Source organism: Crocodylus porosus, unplaced genomic scaffold (genome assembly GCF_001723895.1).
Source record: "Crocodylus porosus isolate Cpor-Errol unplaced genomic scaffold, CroPor_comp1, whole genome shotgun sequence".
In the NCBI taxonomy this organism is placed as follows: Eukaryota; Metazoa; Chordata; order Crocodylia; family Crocodylidae; genus Crocodylus; species Crocodylus porosus.
The window spans coordinates 995,044-1,014,177 of record NW_017728910.1 but is presented as its reverse complement, the minus strand read 5'-3'; the positions used below and the strand labels follow the sequence as shown (position 1 = coordinate 1,014,177).

The 19,134-nt window shown below is 41.2% G+C and overlaps 1 protein-coding gene across 1 annotated transcript in view; it reads left to right on the top strand.

The window, feature by feature from the left end:
• ERICH6 (glutamate rich 6) overlaps positions 1-18,620 on the top strand; it is a 37,205-nt gene extending 18,585 nt beyond the window's left edge. The window contains exons 5-17 of the mRNA XM_019532507.1: positions 190-265; positions 2,282-2,397; positions 4,241-4,303; positions 5,102-5,160; positions 5,262-5,378; positions 8,334-8,435; positions 8,519-8,676; positions 11,857-11,924; positions 13,762-13,919; positions 14,982-15,067; positions 16,019-16,171; positions 17,160-17,391; positions 18,351-18,620. Coding sequence (XP_019388052.1) covers positions 190-265; positions 2,282-2,397; positions 4,241-4,303; positions 5,102-5,160; positions 5,262-5,378; positions 8,334-8,435; positions 8,519-8,676; positions 11,857-11,924; positions 13,762-13,919; positions 14,982-15,067; positions 16,019-16,171; positions 17,160-17,391; positions 18,351-18,614 — 1,652 coding nt within the window. The 3' untranslated portion in view covers positions 18,615-18,620. The remainder of the gene's footprint in view (positions 1-189; positions 266-2,281; positions 2,398-4,240; positions 4,304-5,101; positions 5,161-5,261; positions 5,379-8,333; positions 8,436-8,518; positions 8,677-11,856; positions 11,925-13,761; positions 13,920-14,981; positions 15,068-16,018; positions 16,172-17,159; positions 17,392-18,350) is intronic.
• Positions 18,621-19,134: the final 514 nt, after the last annotated feature.

Genomic DNA, 19,134 nt, shown 5'->3' with positions numbered 1-19,134 from the left:
GGTAACAAGAAATGTCTGCTCTTAAGAATCCTGAAAGGATATGTTTTAGTTTTGATTTTAACACATAAATCAAATTCTGACCAATACTCATGCCAGCAAACACACTGGAGACACTGGGTGTTTAATCACTTATTATTAAACTACTTGGAATTGATACAGAACACAGATTACTTTATTTGTGTTCAACAGGTCTCAAAGGGATTCGTGGAATATTAGGAGGAATTAGAAAGGAAACTTCTTTCCTCTCATTACACAAATTAAGCAGGTAAGCATGTGAAATATTACCGTAGAACTTGTCTTTGATGAAATGAGGCCATGTGCTGAGGAACTTAGAATTAACAAGGGAACTATTTACAAATCTTCTTTACTATTCACTGGCTTTCCTCAGTAGAACGTATTTTGTATTTCAAGCTTATTTTAGGCCTTTGTCTAAGAGGTGTGACATCCATGGAAAATGCAGTTTTACGATCATCAGCAAGGTTTGGAACATGCAGCTCAATTGGCTTTATTGTATACTACTATACAGGCCATAACCTGGGCTTGGAGCGATCATGTCTTTGGAATGATGAAAGAGCATCATATCTAGCCTGTTTTAAATTCTACTTCAACAGGCAACAGTACAGCCCATTAATTGGGCTGTGCCTGGTGGTTATAGTGTAAACCTGGACTGAGACCACCCACTTATCCCACACAAGTCACTTTCTTTGCGTTTTTGAGCAGGCCAAAGCTTTCACAGTTGATTCAGGACAGCTGCATGAGATACTAAGCCTATGCAAAGCAGCAAGTATTCACTTCACATTTGGATTTGGCCGATTCAGAGGGACAGTGATTCGATTCAGTGATTCAAATCACTGTCCCAGTTTGATTCAGTCAATTTGGATTTGGAAATTTGGCACCCATTTGGAGATTCAGCCATAAAGTATAATGGGGAAATCACTAAAATACCTATAATTTTATCATTGTTTTGGAGATTCAAATGAAAACAATAGGTATGGTAGCCCCCTTCTGAGGGCATGAAGTCTGCAAAGTTTCAAGGAGATAGGTGCAGGGGTTTCTGTAAAAGTGCACCTCAAACTGTTGAAAGCAAAACTTGTATCACTTGTGTATGTTAAGGCAGAGCAGGATGAAAACAGCAGGCAACTCAGAGGAAGATCCATCACTGGCCAGCCCCAGTCATCAGTATCAGAGCAGTCCTTCCCCACATCTCAGCCTTTCCGAATATGAAAGATTACCCCCCTCTCCTCCCTCTTCCCAGTATCTGTTTGCTGCAAGCCTTCCAAATCTCCGAATCTCTCTACATTGATTTGGAGGCTTCCAATCTGATTTGGACCATTTAATGGGTCTCCTGATTTAATTCAGAGATTCAGCCACCGAATTGGGCCGAATCTCCTCCGAATCAAATCAGCTACCGAAGCGTTGCACAGCCCTATCAGATACTGCAGAAGAAAGAAGCCTCTGAAAGGAATTATCAGTTGTTTTCAACTTTAGATCAACCAGCATAGCTGAGAGAGACTGCAGATGGAAGGTACTGGAGATCTAAGAGGATACTCAAGCTGATTTATGGATATTGAACTCAGTGCTATTCACAGTACATTTTGCTTAACATTTATTTTGGTTTCCTAGTTTTATTTTCTTCCACATGTCTGCCTCTGTTGTTTTGTTGTTTGTAAGTTTGTTCCTACTCCTGGTGTGGTAGGATTGATTAAAAAAAGCAAACAGATGCTTAACAGGATTTTTGTGATCAAACCCAGTAAGAGAAGTCAAATGTTGGAACTTCAGCCTTCACAGTGGACCTAACAATACTGGCTCGAATAATTCTGGGTTCCCACCCCTTACACATTTCATCTCAGTGTTTACTATGGAAGAAAACACATTTTTAAGTCTTTGACATACAGGACAAATCTAGCGTCCATTACTTTCTTTTCCACCAACTTTCTGAAGTGAACTAATAAAGAACAAAATGGTTGCAATGCTTGGAGAGGGAATCCAATCTGCATTGTTCACAGTTTAACCTTCAAGGCCCCTTTCCAAAAGCATTTCATTGCCTAGATCATTGGCAACTTTCACAGACAGACTGTGGAAATTAAGTCCCCATATCTTAGAGACAGTAAAAAATGTATATATAAGAAACAAGGCATAGGAATAACTGCTCTTAATTTCCAGCTGTTTAACAAACACTCAGGTTTGGAAAAAAAATCTCCTGCATGAATAGATTCATAAAAAGCAACTTCTTTGCAGCAGCTGTGTATGATTAATTTGCAATTTTATGTCTTAATTTAAGTGAAAGAAAAACGTCTGCTTATGTTGATGCCTCTGCTCATAAGAAGCCTTTAGGAATTTCAGTGTCAATGCAGACAGAAACTAGCTGGCTTTATGAACATGTCTACAGAAAACCAAGTAAGAAATGGCTTTGTTACTTAGAATATTAGCTGCTTACTATAGAAGAGACAACACGTAATACAGCTGTTGCACATTTATAAGATGCCTTTTAGCAGTTCATTCTACAGACAGTCCTTGGACTTACAACATAATTGGTTCCTGAAAACCGTGTCTTAAGTCGAAACATTGTAACTCGGAACTGATTTTCCCATAGGAAACAATGTTATAAATGGGGGATTGGTTCCTGAACCCTATTTTCACCAAAAATACCCAAGAATTTTGTACTCCCATCAATTATAGGTGAGTAATATAGCTACACTAATGCATTTATATTGTAAATAGCAATCATATTGATTTGGAAGGACTTCTTTGAGGTGACTTTGCTGGACTTTTTGAAGGGTTCTTGGCTGGAGTCTTCTCAGGAGTCTTGACTGCAGGTTTTTCTGGAGTCTTGTCTGCTTTCTTAAAGAAAGTGTCCAAGGAAGTTTGAACAGATGTTCTCCAGGGAGATGGGCGATGCAGCGAACTTGTTCACTGGCATGGCACTGGTTCAGATCAAATGTTGTAAAGTCAAAACTGAAGTCAGAAAGCTGAAATAGGGTGTCAATTTATAAACATTGTAAGTGCAAAACGTTATAACTCGAAACGTTGTAAGTCGAGGACTGCCTGTATTGCAGAGCAATGAACTTGATGCAGCTAACACTCAACACAGAGGTCCTGCAGTGAGTCAGTTCTTAGCAGAGTTGAGAACAGTACGTAGGAGTTTTGACTTCTTTGCTGTAAATACTATACCACACTACTTCCAACACATGTTTAAATGATCAAACACATGATAGCGTTTAGCTGGTACATGAATATACAGTGTGTATGGGAGTTCTCTGCCTATGGCAGAGATACTTGTTTATTGTGTTTCTGTAGGAGATGCTTTCATAGTCTCTAAATAGACTTACAAGTACACTGTATGTTTCCTTCTCCTGCTCAATCAAGTCATGCAAACATGTGATGCAAATTATTAACTCCTTAAGCAACCAGACAAAAGGCATGGAACTGCCTTAAGGGATCAATTCACAGACACAGCCTAGCCCCATCTTTTTTTTGGTACAACCCCACTCATTTGTGTTCTTGTTGCAAGAACTAGGCACATTTTTCAGCCCTTGTTAGGACAGTGCAGAAAGTACTGCCCCTTACAACAGGTCCTAAGAAGCACAAGGCACCCAAAGGGTGCTAACAGGAATTGGAGCTTAGGCCCCATAATACCAGCTATCAGCCATCTTCCTAAGGGGACACGAATGTGCTGCTTTGAATCATAACAGGTGCACTTGGTCATGAAATTAAGTACAAATACTTTTGTGGAAAGGAATACCAGAGCTAATAAGAGCATTGCCAGAAGCTTCACTAGAGGCTACACTACTATATCTACACTGCTGTCTGTGGCTGCACTGTGGTCTAGAGGTTCCTGAACAAGCTTTTAGCTAACATGCTTGGGCCTTAGCAGGCATAATGCAGCAGCTCAGAACACAGCACTACCTGCAAAATCTGCCCAAGCAGTTAGGTAGACACCTAGTTTGGGTGTTAGCCCCTGCTAAGAGCTATCCTGCCAGAGCTAGATTACTGCTGGTGTCCCAGCTAGTGAACCTCATTCTAACTCAGAAGTCTCTACGCTGCACTGTATCCAATAAAACACCACACTACTGTTGTAGAGAGTCTGCTGGCCATGTTGTAGGGCCCTGCTGACTGCATTGGCCTACCTAAAGTTGCTTCTCGTCAAACCAAGCATTCTCTGGGGCTCTTTTGTTTGAGGAAATCAAATGCATTATCCCCATGGGTCACTGTTAATGTTAAACCCATATTCTAATTTCAGGCCAGAGAAAGACAAAAGAATTCAAGACGACTGGTGCTCATGTTGACTCCACTTCTAAAACTGGTAACTTGTTTTCACTTTCTCTACTAGGGGGTCGCAGTCACTTCTGGAAAAATTGGCCCATAGCCACTGGATATCAATAACCAGAAAGGAGTGTGGTAAAAAACTATTAAAACAGTTAGGTGTTGGTTAGAGAAGCTGAAGCACAAGATTAAAAGAAGCAGATATTTATCTGGCTTATAGCCAACAGCTAGATGAGGATAATAAGCATGGGAAGAAAACAAAGGATGAATTGGAAGATAAATTACATTAGCAATGAGATACAATTTAGCTGGCAGTCAGAGAAAGCTTCCTGCTAACCAAACATATTGGTCTGAAGAACAGCTGTCTGAGCAAAGTGGTAGAAATCCCATCCTATGGCACATGTACATATAAACTGACTAAAGAGAGCTGCCTCGTACTGACAGGGAGTGGACTAGAAGGTGCAACAGGATATCCCAAACTCCCAGTATCTTGCTTCACAAGCCAACAGAGTCTAGGGCTGCTTTAGATACTATATCACTTTAACCTTGCTTAACTTTAAGCACAGAACATTTCCATTGCGTAAAGTTAAGCCTGTTCTTAAATGCAGTGCTTCAGCATGACAGTATCCGTGGTTCCCATCAGAAAATGAGGACGGCCACCCTATTCCTGGTTTAGATCTCTGCCGAAAAGCTTCAGAAAGTTCTCAGCCCTTGGTGTGCATTTTGAGTGGGAAGGGGAGGTGTATTGAAAAAAAACAAGGAAGACTGGTTACCAGGATTGCAGAAAGTCATGCTTTCTTTGAAATGTAATATTTTAATTCTCACTCTTACTATTTAGATATGCTGGTAGCCCTGTCACAGGAACTTGCCAGCATAGGTATTTTGTGTGACACAGAGGTATGGCACACCTACTTGTTACTGTAATTCAGTTTATTCTTAACCATTTTTCCCTCTGAACAATGATCTGACCTTTTACTGTATTTTTTTTCTCATCTAAGTTTAATGAAGACTTTGTAAAGCTGTTTGAGGAATCTCTGTGGACACTCCCCTGCATTGGGCTACCAGCTCTTCTAGCATATAAGCCAGAATCATCAAGAGAGAACATGCAGATAGAGGTGACTTTCCTGTCTGTTACATGATTTACATTAATTCCTATGAGCTGCTGGAGTGGAGGGAAGGGAGACAGCTGAAAAAGCTTCCATAAAAGCTGTGGAAGATGATGCTATCCAAATGTGCCACAGGGAATTCAGTAGCAGTGACAGGTTTTATTTGTCAGGATATTGAAATGTGTAATCTGTGTACAAAAATATGTCTCATACTATACAAGTCATCCATAGTATCCCATGCTGATGGCATGTTTCTAGGACAATGTCTGATTATGTCACTAAAAGGGAGGTAATACAATTTTATTTTCATAGAATCATAGGAAAGACGACCTAAAAGGGACCTCAAGTGGTCATTTAGTTCAATCCCCTGCTTGAGGCAGAATCATCCCCATCTAAATCATCTTAGCCAAGTATTTGTCTCACTTGTTCTTAAAAACTTTGGGAACTATCCTCATACACAACTACTGAGTGTGACAGGGCCTCCCATCATAGATGACTGTAGCAACCACTAACAGCCTCACCCATCTTGTTTGCCCCACTGTGATCTCAAAGGGTATCAGCCTGCTGTCTCACTTGCCACAACTTGATGGTTAAATGTTTATACAATTAGGGAGACTGCCCTCAGAGACCAACATGAGCTTTGGGTACATCACCTGACACTACTTATCATCAGGCTTGGCTCCATGACTCAAGCAGGGCTTCTTCTCTTACTAGCAAAACTGAACTGTTTAACTCTGGGCTCTAGGCCTTGCCTCACTTGACACTGCCCCTGCCACTCTGTGCTCCTTTCACTGCTCTCCAGAGACCAGGCTCAGGTCCTATGCCTGCTATCTACAACACTTGCAACTTCCCTAGCATCCACCTTAGCTTTACAGACCTACCAGCCTCTACAAACCACATTTATCCATTGCATCCCCCCTAGTGTACCCTTTCATAGCATCCAGCCACTCCTTAACCACTCCCAAGCCTCAAGGAGGTTTAACAGATTCACAAGAAATAAAACCCTGCAAACTCTTGCCCCACTATTAGCTAGTACTCCCTCCAGCTTTCCCAGGTACCTGGACTTCCCTCCGCTTCATCCTCTAGCTGCCTGGATTCCTAGGCACCCTTGTCCCTGCTAAGGTCAGGGCCAAACCACCTATTCTGACCTAGAAGCTGGACTTATATTTCCCTAAAACCTACCCCTTACAGTGATATGATTTCCCCAACACCACACAGGGGTTTCTCCTTAGTTTTCTAATCAGCATGCTTCCAGTGCACTGCCTATATGCTCTTTCTTTATTACTGTAGTACAGTTACCTGGAGGGGGGAGGGGGGGTCTCAGTAATACTTTTCCCTGTAACAAACCCTGTGGCACTGCTTGGGCCCCTGTTCCACCAGTTTGGCAGAAGTTTCTTTTTGTGGAGAAGCTTGAGAGAGTCCAAAGGAGAGCCACCTGCATGATCCAAAGCCTGGAGGAAAGGCCGTATGAGGAGAGGCTGAGAGACTTGGGACTCTTCAGTCTGGAGAAAAGGAGACTCGGGGGGGACTTGGTGGCAGCCTCCAATTATATAAGAGAACCTGGGAGAACAGCTGCTCACCAGAGCTCCCCAAAGGATAACAAGGTCTAATGGCCAAATACTCCAGGAAGGCCAATTTAGACTAGACATAAGAAAAAAGTTCTTTACGCTGTGCGTGTCCAGGAACTGGAACAAATTCCCTCCCGTAGGTGGTGCAAGCATATACTCTGGACTGTTTCAAAAAATGGGTAGATATATTTCTTGCTGGAGTCACTTGATCCCAGCTAACTTCCCACCTATGGCGGGGAGGCTGGACCCAATGATCTCATGAGGTCCCTTCCAGCCCCTAATGTCTATGAAATCTGTGGACTGTTTTTCCTCTCCCCTAACCAAAATAATGAGGCTGGCAAAACCTACAAGTTAGGTGCAGTTTATCAGCCAAAACTTTTTAGTCATTATTCTGTTTGTGGACCTGGTTTTATGTTGGCAAACGCATTATCTTGCTGATACTAGCTTCCTCTCTAGTCAAGAGACTGGCCAGCATATCTCTACCAGCAAACTTGAGGCCCAAAGCAAACCTAGGAAGTTGAACAAGAACCAAAATTCATACAAATTGTAGGCAAGGGAAGGAGTAAGCATTGCAGATTTTGTGAAGGAACTCCAGCCTTGAGGCTACTCCCCATGTTTTCCTTCACACTCACTTCCATTATTGAACAGACCAAGCTGTTCAAGCAGGACATTAAATAGATACAATAAGGAATCTTATATATCTTATATGAGTCCTTATACCCTTACTTTTAAGTAATAGCGTTTTTTCCCCAGATAGCCCCATCAAACTGTGCTTTTTAGAATGAATATCGATGAGAAATAGCTTAACAAATGCATAAGCTTGTGAAGTGTACAGTCTTGTAATTAAAATATATTTAATTCTATATACATTTTGAAGGGAGATAGATACAGAAGCAGATAGATAAACTTTCAGAATATCCCACCTCTCCTTAAGAGATATTAGCACAGCAGTTCTGATGTAGGATTGTTCAGGGAGTTGAAGCAGTGCTATAATATGCAACCACTTTGTTCAATAATCATATTAGCTTTTGCCAATTAGAAAAGAAAAGACTCTCAGGCATGAATAACAAGATCCCAGATTTTGTATTTATTGTAGCAAACTTTTCTTTGTACTGCAATACCCTATCTACTCATTGGAAATATTCTCTGTGCTGAGCATGGGCAAGTATTGCAAGACATGATGAAGTCCACTTTTGTGCGACATGGTGAGAATTTGGTGATGCATAGCGGAGGTGCATTAAAAATACATTTAAGACCTTTTGCTTTAACTATATTTTTATACTGTAAACAGAGTTTTGAGCAGTGTCTTCTGTTTCTAAGATAACAAGAGGATGATAAAAAGATTGCATCAGCATACATATATTCATTTTCTTCCCCCCACCTTGCAACACTGTAGATAGAAGAAGAATGTGTTCCCGTATGCGAGTACTGTGGCAGCCCACTGAAGGTATTCCCTTCCTATGAATATACTGACCCCTTCTCAAAAGATTACCAAATGGTAAGCTATTAGAAAGTGTTAGCAGAGCTCCACTATGGAGCTGGAACTTCACTGTGGTGTAACATTACTGCTTTGCTTCCCAGAACTTTTGTTGTGAGAACAGCCGAGATCTCTACAAGTACATTGTTAATGAAAGCCAGCTTTATGAAAAATCTAAGAATGAGTCAATCTCCATTGACCCTCATGAAGCCCATGGTAGTGAAACTGAAAGGCAGCGAGCACGGGAGAAAGCATATTTAAGGTACCATTTGCTGGCTAATATAATGAACTTTTGATTCAGGTCTTTTCAGGAATAACTTTCCAGCCTGGGAAAGAAATAGAAGGAAAATATGAATACAGCACACAGGCATGGAAGAAGAGAAGATCTACAGTGGGCAGGAGCTGTGTGTGCTGATATCTCATCAAAAGAAAAGCCCAGAGAGGGCCTGGTCTCTGCACTGTTTCTTGCAGATACTGGTTCTCTTTCTGGCTTCAGTCATTTCTGAAGAAGGGTGGAGGCAGACTCACAACACAGCTGAGTGACTGGAAGCAGTGTCTGGCGCTTGTACACATTAGGGATGTTTAGTCCTTAGGGTTACATTGTGCCCCCTAAATTGAAATAGTGGGTTTTTAATTGAAACCCACCTTTTCAATTTAGGGATTTCCTTCACTGTTATGGCAAGAGGCCTTGCTGAAGGCAAAAGCGATAAGGGCCTTGATCTTTTTTTCTGCAGAGCCTGCCTGCCATTCCCACTGCCGGGGGGCAAGCTGACTAATAGGTGCAACACATTAGGATGTAGTTTAGTTTGCAACAATGCCAGATCATTTAAAGTTCCCCTCCCCAGCGTGATGATTGGGCTGGGGAAACAGTCATCGCGCTGGGGAGGGAAACAGCTCATCTAGGCTAAGTTCCTTTCCCCAGCCTGATGGTAGCGCTCAGCTCAGCCCCAGTTCCCTTCCCTGATCAACCCCACTGTTGGGGAGGGGAACTGAGTGATGGGGCTCAGTTCCCTTCCCCAGCTTCCTGGTCCTAAGCAGCATCCCTCCCTCATCTGGCAGGCAGATCAGGGGCCCGCAACCCTGGGAGGACTGGCACAGCCCCTGCAGCCCTGCCGGGGTTGGGCTTCCAATCTGCCTGCTGGATGAGAGAGGCTGTTTCAAGTTTCCCCATTATAGGGTATGGGCAAAATGTCGAAACAGCATCACTGTTTCGATGAAACAAAAAGGAACAGCTGTTTCGAATCAAAACAAAATTCAAAACAAAAATGCTGTTCTATTGAAACCTTGAAATGGAAGTCAAAATGGAACAGTGCTGTTTCACACAGCCCTAATGTACAGCGTGACAACATTAAGCCACACAAAGTAACATTTTTGTCATGTGCACATACATGGTAATGGCATCACATATACAAGCACCCCTATGTTTTATCTGAACCACTTGAGCTAACATTGATGGTTAGATGCTGATCTGGGGTCTTTCCTTGTTTGGGTGTCCAAACTGAAGGACCTTGAGTCCAGTTCAGAGGTGCTGAGCATTCCCAAGCCTCTGGCTTGCTGGAATTGTGAATGTTCAGCAGTCCAAAAGCTTAGGTCCTTAGTATTGGGGGTGGGGGGGAGAAGCACTGTAAAAATCAACCACCCCTGCTGTGCAGGACCCACAGCACTGCTTCTTATATAGGTTGGTTTGGAGGAGGAGGATTCTATTTTTAAATGTATATTACATCATTTTAGCCGCAAATTATGCTCTTACCAGCAAAAATTCATCACAGAGTCAACAAATTATTCTAATATATGAGACAACAGGCTGCTTATGTAAAAAAAACCCAGCAAATAATTTATCTGTTCTTTCTAGGTTCTCTCAGTACCTAAAAGAGCAATAGCATCAAATGAGTCAGTAACTATAAAAAAATTTCTCCTTCCTTAAAAAGAAAAGAAAAAAAAACAAGATGGAGATGCCAGAGAGGCAGAAATTGCCTAATGCCAATAATTTTGGTATACAGGCCTAACTCTTAGGGCCTTGGTTGAGACTTCTGCCTATCTATGTTAAAGGCTAAACAAATTTTAGTCTTCTATATGATTGATCAATTATAAAAATAATATTAGCTAGTTAAGCTGGTATCCCCATTTTCCTACTGCCTGGTCATTCTTTGTCCTTCTCAGACTGCCAGGGAATCTCCAGTTTCTATACTCAAAGGAAGACAAAAACTTATGCGGATTTAAATTACCCCCAGCACTGTAGCATTCTCTTCTAGTGTTACTGTCCCCCAACACTCAGAAAAGGAGTCAAACAGTTTGGTGCTTTAAGTACCATTACGTTCTTTATAAAATTTTAAATTTTGCCGTCTGTTAAGGCATTCCATCAAATTCATGGGACGTTATCCAAGAATATTCCTGTATTAGGCTTTTTGTTTGTTCCTAACCCACTATTGCCATGCCTTTTCCATGCACTGGCTATTAGGAAAGTCTCTTCTGTCTGGACAGATGTTATAAATAGTCCTGGCCAGCATAACATACCCAGAGTTATGCAAGAAAAAGTTTGGTGTTTTATTTTACAACAAATCTGAATAACCCAGGTACACACTAGTCCTCTCACCCTGGAATCCAACATGTCCATTGCCCTAGCTATTTCAAACAACATTGTACTGATAAAGGGGCTTTCAGGTTGCCAAAACAACTCGTGGTAAGGTGGAAGCCTCCACAAAGAAATAAACTCCAGTACTTCGTCTTTTTAAGTCAGAACTCACGAGACTTCATAGCTAGGCAGCAAAAACAAAGCACGAACCTTCTGGCTCAGTTGTTTGAGGAATCCCCACCTTGTTTTCCAGCTGTTCATTACCACGTTTATCACTACTGTAAACATCCTTATAGACAGAAGAGGAAATTACCATATCTCAGACCCACTTTCCTGTATGCTTTATCCATCTATTTCGGGTACTGAACCTTGCAGGAAGTTGCATTTATTTTGCACAAGGTCCAGATTTTGCATCTGTTGTAGTTTTTGTTTTGGCTAATAAAACACAGACCCATTTAGTTTTGCATTATTGGCAGCCATACATGGGCCTAATTCTCTTTTGTTTAGATAGGAGCCTAGACAGGATAGCACCTTAAAAATTAACTTGTTCAGAGATGCATAAGTTTCAATGGGCAACAGCTTATATCATCAACATCTGATAAAGTAGGCTGTCACCTTATGCCTAAGTGAGTTAGTCTCTAACGTGCTATCCTACCCTACCTTCTGCCTGACTTCAGACTAACACAGCTAACTAGTTCTGTTTTTGCTTAGATGTTATGCTGGGATTATTCCATTTTCTCCAAAAGGAGCTGCTTGCAATATTGAGAGAGGAGAATCAGGCCATCTCTCTTACAAAGACATCAGAGATTTACGTTCCATTTTCTAATCAAGGTTTTTTTAATTTGTGACTTGTCTGTTTCCTCTTAATAGGCAACAGGAGAGACAAATGGTAAAACAGTTGGCCTATGTGACAGCAGAGCAGACCAGTTTCATTGAATGTAAGTAGGATTATTTAAGTGTTAGAATTAATCCAAATGGCTATTTTGACACTGTCACAACTTTGCTTCTAAATGTGTGTGTAGATTTCAATGTAACTAATTAGTTAGAGCCACTGTGGCACCCCTGGAAAAATGTGACATGTGGTGTGGCACCAACCTTAAATATTAAATAGTATGGTGTTTGGGTTAAATAGAGAGCCTTCCCTTGCTCTGACATCAGCCATTGTATATTGAAGAGTTCAGGCATAAATTACACACACACACACACACAAATACATTAAAAGAACATCATTCACTTTATAAAATTTATTTTTTCTTGAAAGTTAGAAAATGGCAAAATTAACTTGCCTGTCTCTTGCTCATCCAGGCTGAAGGTGAATAACCAGTTAAATTCTAGCCCTCTACAAGACTAATCAGTTATAAAGGATTAATTCGACATACTTGTATCTCCATTACAATATGGCTTGGTCATGCAAGTTCCTGCTTCACCTACTGTAAATGTCCAGTTTCATATCCTCGAAGTAAGCCAAAAAGTTTATGCAAATACCTGCATCTGCTGACCTTAATTTGGTCTTTCTTATGTACAAGATGAGAATCTAGTCACCTTATCACATCCTATTTTAACATAGGAACTCTGGCTTATTTAGGCATTGCATGCACACTGCTCAGTTAATGAACAGTTCTTCGATAGTTTATTCTCTCCTCATTGTTCCAGGTGTGGTCTCAGGCCTTATTTCCTGCATGCTCTCCAGGCACTGTTTTGAACATAAAATTATTAATTTTCCTCATTTTTGTTCTTATGATGTCCACTATTTGTGTACCTTACACAAAGGAATTAATTTCCCTGTGGGACAAGGGGTGGTATTATTGCCGTTTTCCCGATGGGGAATCCAGACACAGATAATTAGATCAACAGTATCCACTAATTTTGTGTACCCACTATGAGACCTCGGACCTGATTCTTTTCAGGATGCTCATGTTTCAGTTCCGTGCTCCAAACTATGGACCTTACAAAGCAAATAATCACCAGAAGTAAAGGCAATCCTCAGACTTACGCCACAATTGGTTCCTGAAAACCGCGTCTTAAGTCGAAATGTTGCAACTCAGAACCAATTTTATCATAAGAAACAATGTAATAAATGGGGGATTTGTTCCTGAACCAAGGCCTGATACCCTATTTTCACCAAAAATACCCAAGAATTATGTACTCGATCAATTATAGGTGAGTAATATAGCTACATTAATGTATTTATATTGTAAAAAGCAATCATATTGATTTGGAAGGACTTCTTTGAGGTGACTTTGCTGGACTTTTTGAAGGGTTCTTGGCTGGAGTCTTCTCAGGCGTCTTGGCTGCAGGTTTTTCTGGAGTCTTGTCTGCTTTCTTAAAGAAAGTGTCCAAGGAAGTTTAGACAGACGTTCTCCAGGAAGATGGATGACACAGCAAACTTGTTCGCTGGCGTGGCATCACATTGGATCAAGCATTGTAAAGTCAAAACTGATGTCAAGAAGTTGAAATAGGGTGTCAATTTATAAATGGTGTAAGTGTGAAACGTTGTAACTTGAAACGCTGTAAGTCGAGGACTGCCTGTATTTAAGAAAAGCTAAACTATGCATTTTCCTGGTCTTGCTGTCTGAAATGGCTACACCAATTTGGCTACACTTTTCAAGAAACGAAAACATCAGCCTGTATCTGACACCTGGCAAGACTGAACCGTTTTCCACAATTATAATCAACTGTAAAGAGAGTCTTATAATTGGAACTGTTGTAAAGCCTCATCATAGACAACATTACCAGCCCCACCTGTAATGTATAACTCCTCTGCTTACTTCTCAGATTCAAAACAACTTAATACCATTTCCTACCAGCTTTCCCGTGAGCCACCCTGGTCAGGAACTTATACTCTGCCATCTGATGAGACAGTTGAAAAAGAAGAGGGAGAGGATATTAACTACAGTATTACATGCTGTGACTTTACCATAGTGGGTGGAAAGGTAAAGAGCTCCTGAAGTTTCACTGCAAGAGATCCCCTTCTGTGGTCTGACATTGGCACAGTGCAGTCCCCTCTTTGTGGAGGACAAGTGGCTGTTCAGCTGAGACCTTGAGGAAGTGCTTTGGTTGGACTTACATGTTGCACAGTGTGCTTTGCTGGTCCTCTGCATAGGGATGAATTTCACCCCGTGCATGAAGCAGGCCAAGGATTCACAACACTACGATGTATGGTGGTTAGCTACCTTTCCCCATTTGACTGCTACTCCATCAGCTTGTGTTATTCTGATCCCCCTTTAGCACAAGGACATTGGCCTTTCAAGGAACCTTCTCCATTTGCTTCTCTGCCAGAAACCACTGAAAGTTTAGAGACTTAAGCATGTCCTGGCAGGCAGAATCTAGCTAGTTTCCTTTTCTTCTGGCCTCTTTCTGTTTGTTCTTTATATCAGCTTTTGTGCTGTGTTCCTCCTTCAGGCAAACTTTTGTTGAGGAATGAAATTAGCAGTGATAAATAACTGGTTAAACACAGTAGTGGATAAAACACTGGCAGTAGGCCTGGGAGCTTTGTGGTGCAAACCTCTCCATGCCTGTCTACTTTAGCAGTATGCTCCATAATTCCATGGGAATGATAGAAGCCTAGACTGGAGCATCTTTGGGGCACAGACCAAAACAAGTAATACATGGCAGGGGAGAGGAAACAAAGCTACAGTACAGTATTTTAACTACCAAATGAAGAACTTAAATGTCCAGGCCCAGGCTTTGCTGCATCAGTAGAAGGGGGAAGGGGGTAGTAATCAGGGCAACAGCCCAAGGCACCCACCTGGAGGGAGTGGGGGCAAAAATAGAAGCTGTAGGTGCCAACCAGCCACAGTGTTGTCATCACCAGCTACCAGTGCTACCCCAGGTGCAGAGATGCTGGCTATACCTCTGCACTTCAATAAAGAACCCAGGTATGCAAAAGATAAAAGACAGATATTATACAAAGGCTGAGAGATTGTTCAATTAACAATGATGCTTGTGACAGTTTCAGCTTTTTTTAAAAAAAAATTCCTTTTAATTGCCCACAGTTAATGAAGAACCAGTTCCTGGAAAAGTATTACAGGCACGGAGGAAAATTTCTTACCTTATTTCCAGACGGGACATCCCAATTATTGTATCCTTCACAAGACTAATTTACTTTGGTCACATTTTAAAAGTATAGGTTTTTAACAATGAGTTGGAATGGTAAATCTAAGATTAACCTTTTGCAACAAAAAGCAAGAAAGAGCTATGACAGCCAATAAACAAGCCACAATCAAGAATTGCTTAAAGCCAGCAGAACTATAATCACCTCTCCATAGTCTTCAAAGTATATGGGTAGAATGCATTAAGTTCCTTCATGTGATGTTTCCTTGCAGTCCCATCTTTCTACCTCAGTTTCACATGAGAAGGGATATTAACATTCTGTCATCAAAGTTAACAGAGGTCTCCTTCCTATGCTGGCATTCTCCACCCAGACCCCTCTATCCTCAGGGCAACATTTAGTAGTAGTGGTAGTAATAAATAGTACTACTACTAATGCCAAATTACATGGTGCCATAAATGTGCATGAGGCATGTTAATTCAACCCCATAATGCTATTCCTGTTGAGCAGATGTTTTGTTTTTCACATGACACCAAGTATGAGGAGCAAAGGTTGTGGATCTCTTTGGTTTTGGGGTTTTGTAAGATTTCCCTGAAAATGAATGACCCCAGCACAGTTCTCCCTCCAGGGTTTTTTCTGCTACCATTCTAATCACATGAGTTGCCTCCTCTGCTTTGCATTCACTATAACACCAGGTATATTTTTAATGGGAAACCATATATATTTAAATGATAAACACATCAGTAGAACCTTCCACCCTGCCTAGTAGGCTGCAGATAGCTTGTATGCAGGGCTTGACGCACACTATAGTAAAAAGAAAGAGATTCCCCCAATTAAAATATCAGTGACTGGCATGAAAACAGTAATCAAGGAAATGTCACTTGGAGTGCTGTGAAAACAACATTCTGAAATATTTAATGCTATGTAATACCACTACAGACTGCTCGCCCACCACAGACTGAGTTCCTTATCCAAATGGAGCTATCCATCTGGAAATCTGGCGGTGATCGTTGTGAACAAGAAAGGAGGTTTGATTTGCATAGTACAAGAAGACAAGCCAAATAATGCAGCAGTCCAAGCAGTGTTTGAGTCCAGTGGTAAAAGCACTTGCTATCATCCCAATGGAACTATATGGTATGTTCAGGTGCACTCAGTCATTTATTTTTGCCGATTGGCACCTGCCAGAATTTTGGTACTGCGTGGATCAGGATGAGGTTTTAATAGTACTGATAGATAGATAGATAGATAGATAAGAAGGCCAACTTAGCTCAGGCATTTCTCACCACAGTTTTATTTACATTCTTAGACCACAGTCTTTCAAAGACTTGTGTGTTAAAGTTAATCATGCACACACACACCCCATTAATAGTAATTGAGTTGAATAAACTTTAAGCACTATCCTGCTTGAAGTTCAGTGCAGATGAAGACTCTCACAGGCACAGAGCCCATCGTTGCATGATCTGTGCAGCCTGCCAAATCAGGGGTGAAACTAGAATTACCCTTGCAGCGGCAGGAAAGTAAGAAGATGAACAGACCACCGACATTTACACTCTTTCAGAGCTGAGGGTTGTTCAGCCCAGGCCCTCCCTTGTCCACTGGCTTCTCTTGTCTGAGGTGGGGGAGGCCATGGAGAGAGACAATTTAAGGGAGAAATTAATACCAAATTCAACTCCTTCCTGTCTGCCCCAAGAATCAAGACATTTGCCTAAAATAGTGGCACTGTCAGATCTGCAAAGACCTTTAAGCTGTAATGAAGTAAAGGGAAGAAAACACTTGATGCAGCCAAAGTCTCCCGATTTTCTACTTTTAGGTATTTAGGGCTTAACCCTGCAAGGTGCCAACTTGCTCTAAACAGCTTTTAATTTCCATGGGAGTTGAGCACTTGGCAGTACCCTGCAGAGATGAGCCCATAGAGCAGACTTTTCATCTTCCTCCACAAGAGCAGGACTCCCATTGACTTCAGTAGGGTAGACCCTTTGTTATTTATTCTCTGAGCTTCTGCTCATGCGAGCAGATCCTTTGCTTCCAGAATCACTCAAATCCAAGGTACACGGAGTAGGGCCGATGCATTGTGTGTTACTTACCAGTCTTGTTTTATTGATGTTTTTTCCTTCTTGCTTAGGATAAACATTAACATTGAGGAAGGACATTACTTAGATCAAGCTGGCAACAGAGTGAGGGTGTGGACCTGGCCAAGCCATTTGAAACCTTCTGAATCTCGAATTCCATTTAAACCCATTTTTATATCCCTGAACCAGTATCTTGGTGTCAGGATATATGGACAAGACAAGATTATGATTTCTTTTCTGGCCATGGGGCAACAAGCAAAATTCATCGTGGGAACAAAAGTGCAGGTATTTATTCACACACATATGCATCCCTCCTACACTGAAGTACAGCAACTAGAAGGAACTGGATAGTCTCTTCAGCATGTTTTAAGGAAGGAGGAAGGTGAATAAAGGGATTTTACCTGAAAAGGGCAACACAACTCAAATCTTTAGAAGAACCTAGCAATTAAACTGTATTTGTGAACTTTGAAATATGACAGAATTCTTGAATTCCATATGCTTCATTCATTTCAAATCCCCAGTTCATCTGGCTTTTACAGCAATCATTCATCATAATATAATTAAAGGATTGTTAACTGATAATTCCAAATAAAGACTCTGATCTCAGCAGGAGCTATGGGAAATGTTCCCAGTTGGAAATCATTTTCATTCTCTTGTGCAAAAACATCTCTTCTGCTGATCTATTTCTCAAATGGGCCTCAAGTGCCTCCTCTACCCCACTGCCTTCCCACAAAACACCAGCACACAGTCTATGGGTCTATGGCAGCACTAAACACTACCCCTGTAGATAACTGGTGCTTCTTAGAGGACTCATCTGCAGTGGGAATGGAATGGGGGAGAATAGAGCACTGTACGGCTCGTCCCAGAACGCCTGCACCTCTGTCGCAGTCGGGAGAGGGGTGGGCAAAGGGATGTCTGTGACTGAAATAAAATATTAGAGAGTTTTAGGCAGTGCACATTGCTTGCAGGTAGTATAAAATACATTGTAGGTGTAAGAAAAGTCGCCTGCAGCGAGCAAGAGCTCAGCATGCTTGACATGCTTTGAGCCTTTCCCTCCACAAGTTTGGGAGAACACCATTACTGGGTGGAAACTTGCTGACTGGCTGGAACGTTTTGTTTTCAGGTGCCTCTACTGAAGCGTGATTTTCTAGGATCATCTAGGAACTATTGATTATTCTATTAAAGAGAAGCATGTAGTTGGGAATTATGTTAACTCCTTGCCTGTCCTCCTTCTTTCCCTTAAGGCAAGGCAGAGTAGTCAACTTCCATCACCAAAATTTCCCTGTGAAGAAGAACTACTGCTGTTTGCCTGCAAAATAAAGATTCAGCATCTGTTTGACAGACTTCAGAGATGTTTAAACTTCCCTTCTAACAAGCAATGGGACAAAATCAAGCCACCTTCATACCTTGCAACCCAGGCTTTAAAATTAATGTACCTGTGTAAGAATTCTGGCACAAATGAGGACCTAGACAGTTCAGTAAGAGCTATAATAAACGCACCTGTCTGACCTGCAGAATGTATGCTGCACAGTGACCATTCATTTCACTGTTCTGAAGAATACTGTAGATCTATGAAAATTAGCCTGAAGAACTTCTATACAGTAGGCTCAATTTTCAAGGCCAACTCATTTACCTTCTGTTTAACTACCTAGGCAATTGTCCCCCACACACCAGGTACAGTTCCTTCTATCATTAGTATCCCATTAATTTAAGTGAGATAGTTTGTGGTAGTAATCATTGCATCACATCCTACATTAAATATGAGGGATCCAGTTCTTCCTTAAAAGTGTTTTATGTTAATTGCGTTAAAGACTTAGAGATAATGACTTGGGCTCATTTTTAAATGCTTTTTAAATTTTTTTTTAAAAAACCTTTATAATTTTCTTGCTCAGAAATATTTCATTCCTACTGAAATGCATGTTGTACTGCCTGGAATGTTACAACTACTTGAATAATTTGTATAGGCAGCCCAGTTTATGGCTAGGATGTTGTTTTGTCAACACAAATACAGATGGAAGGTAACAAACT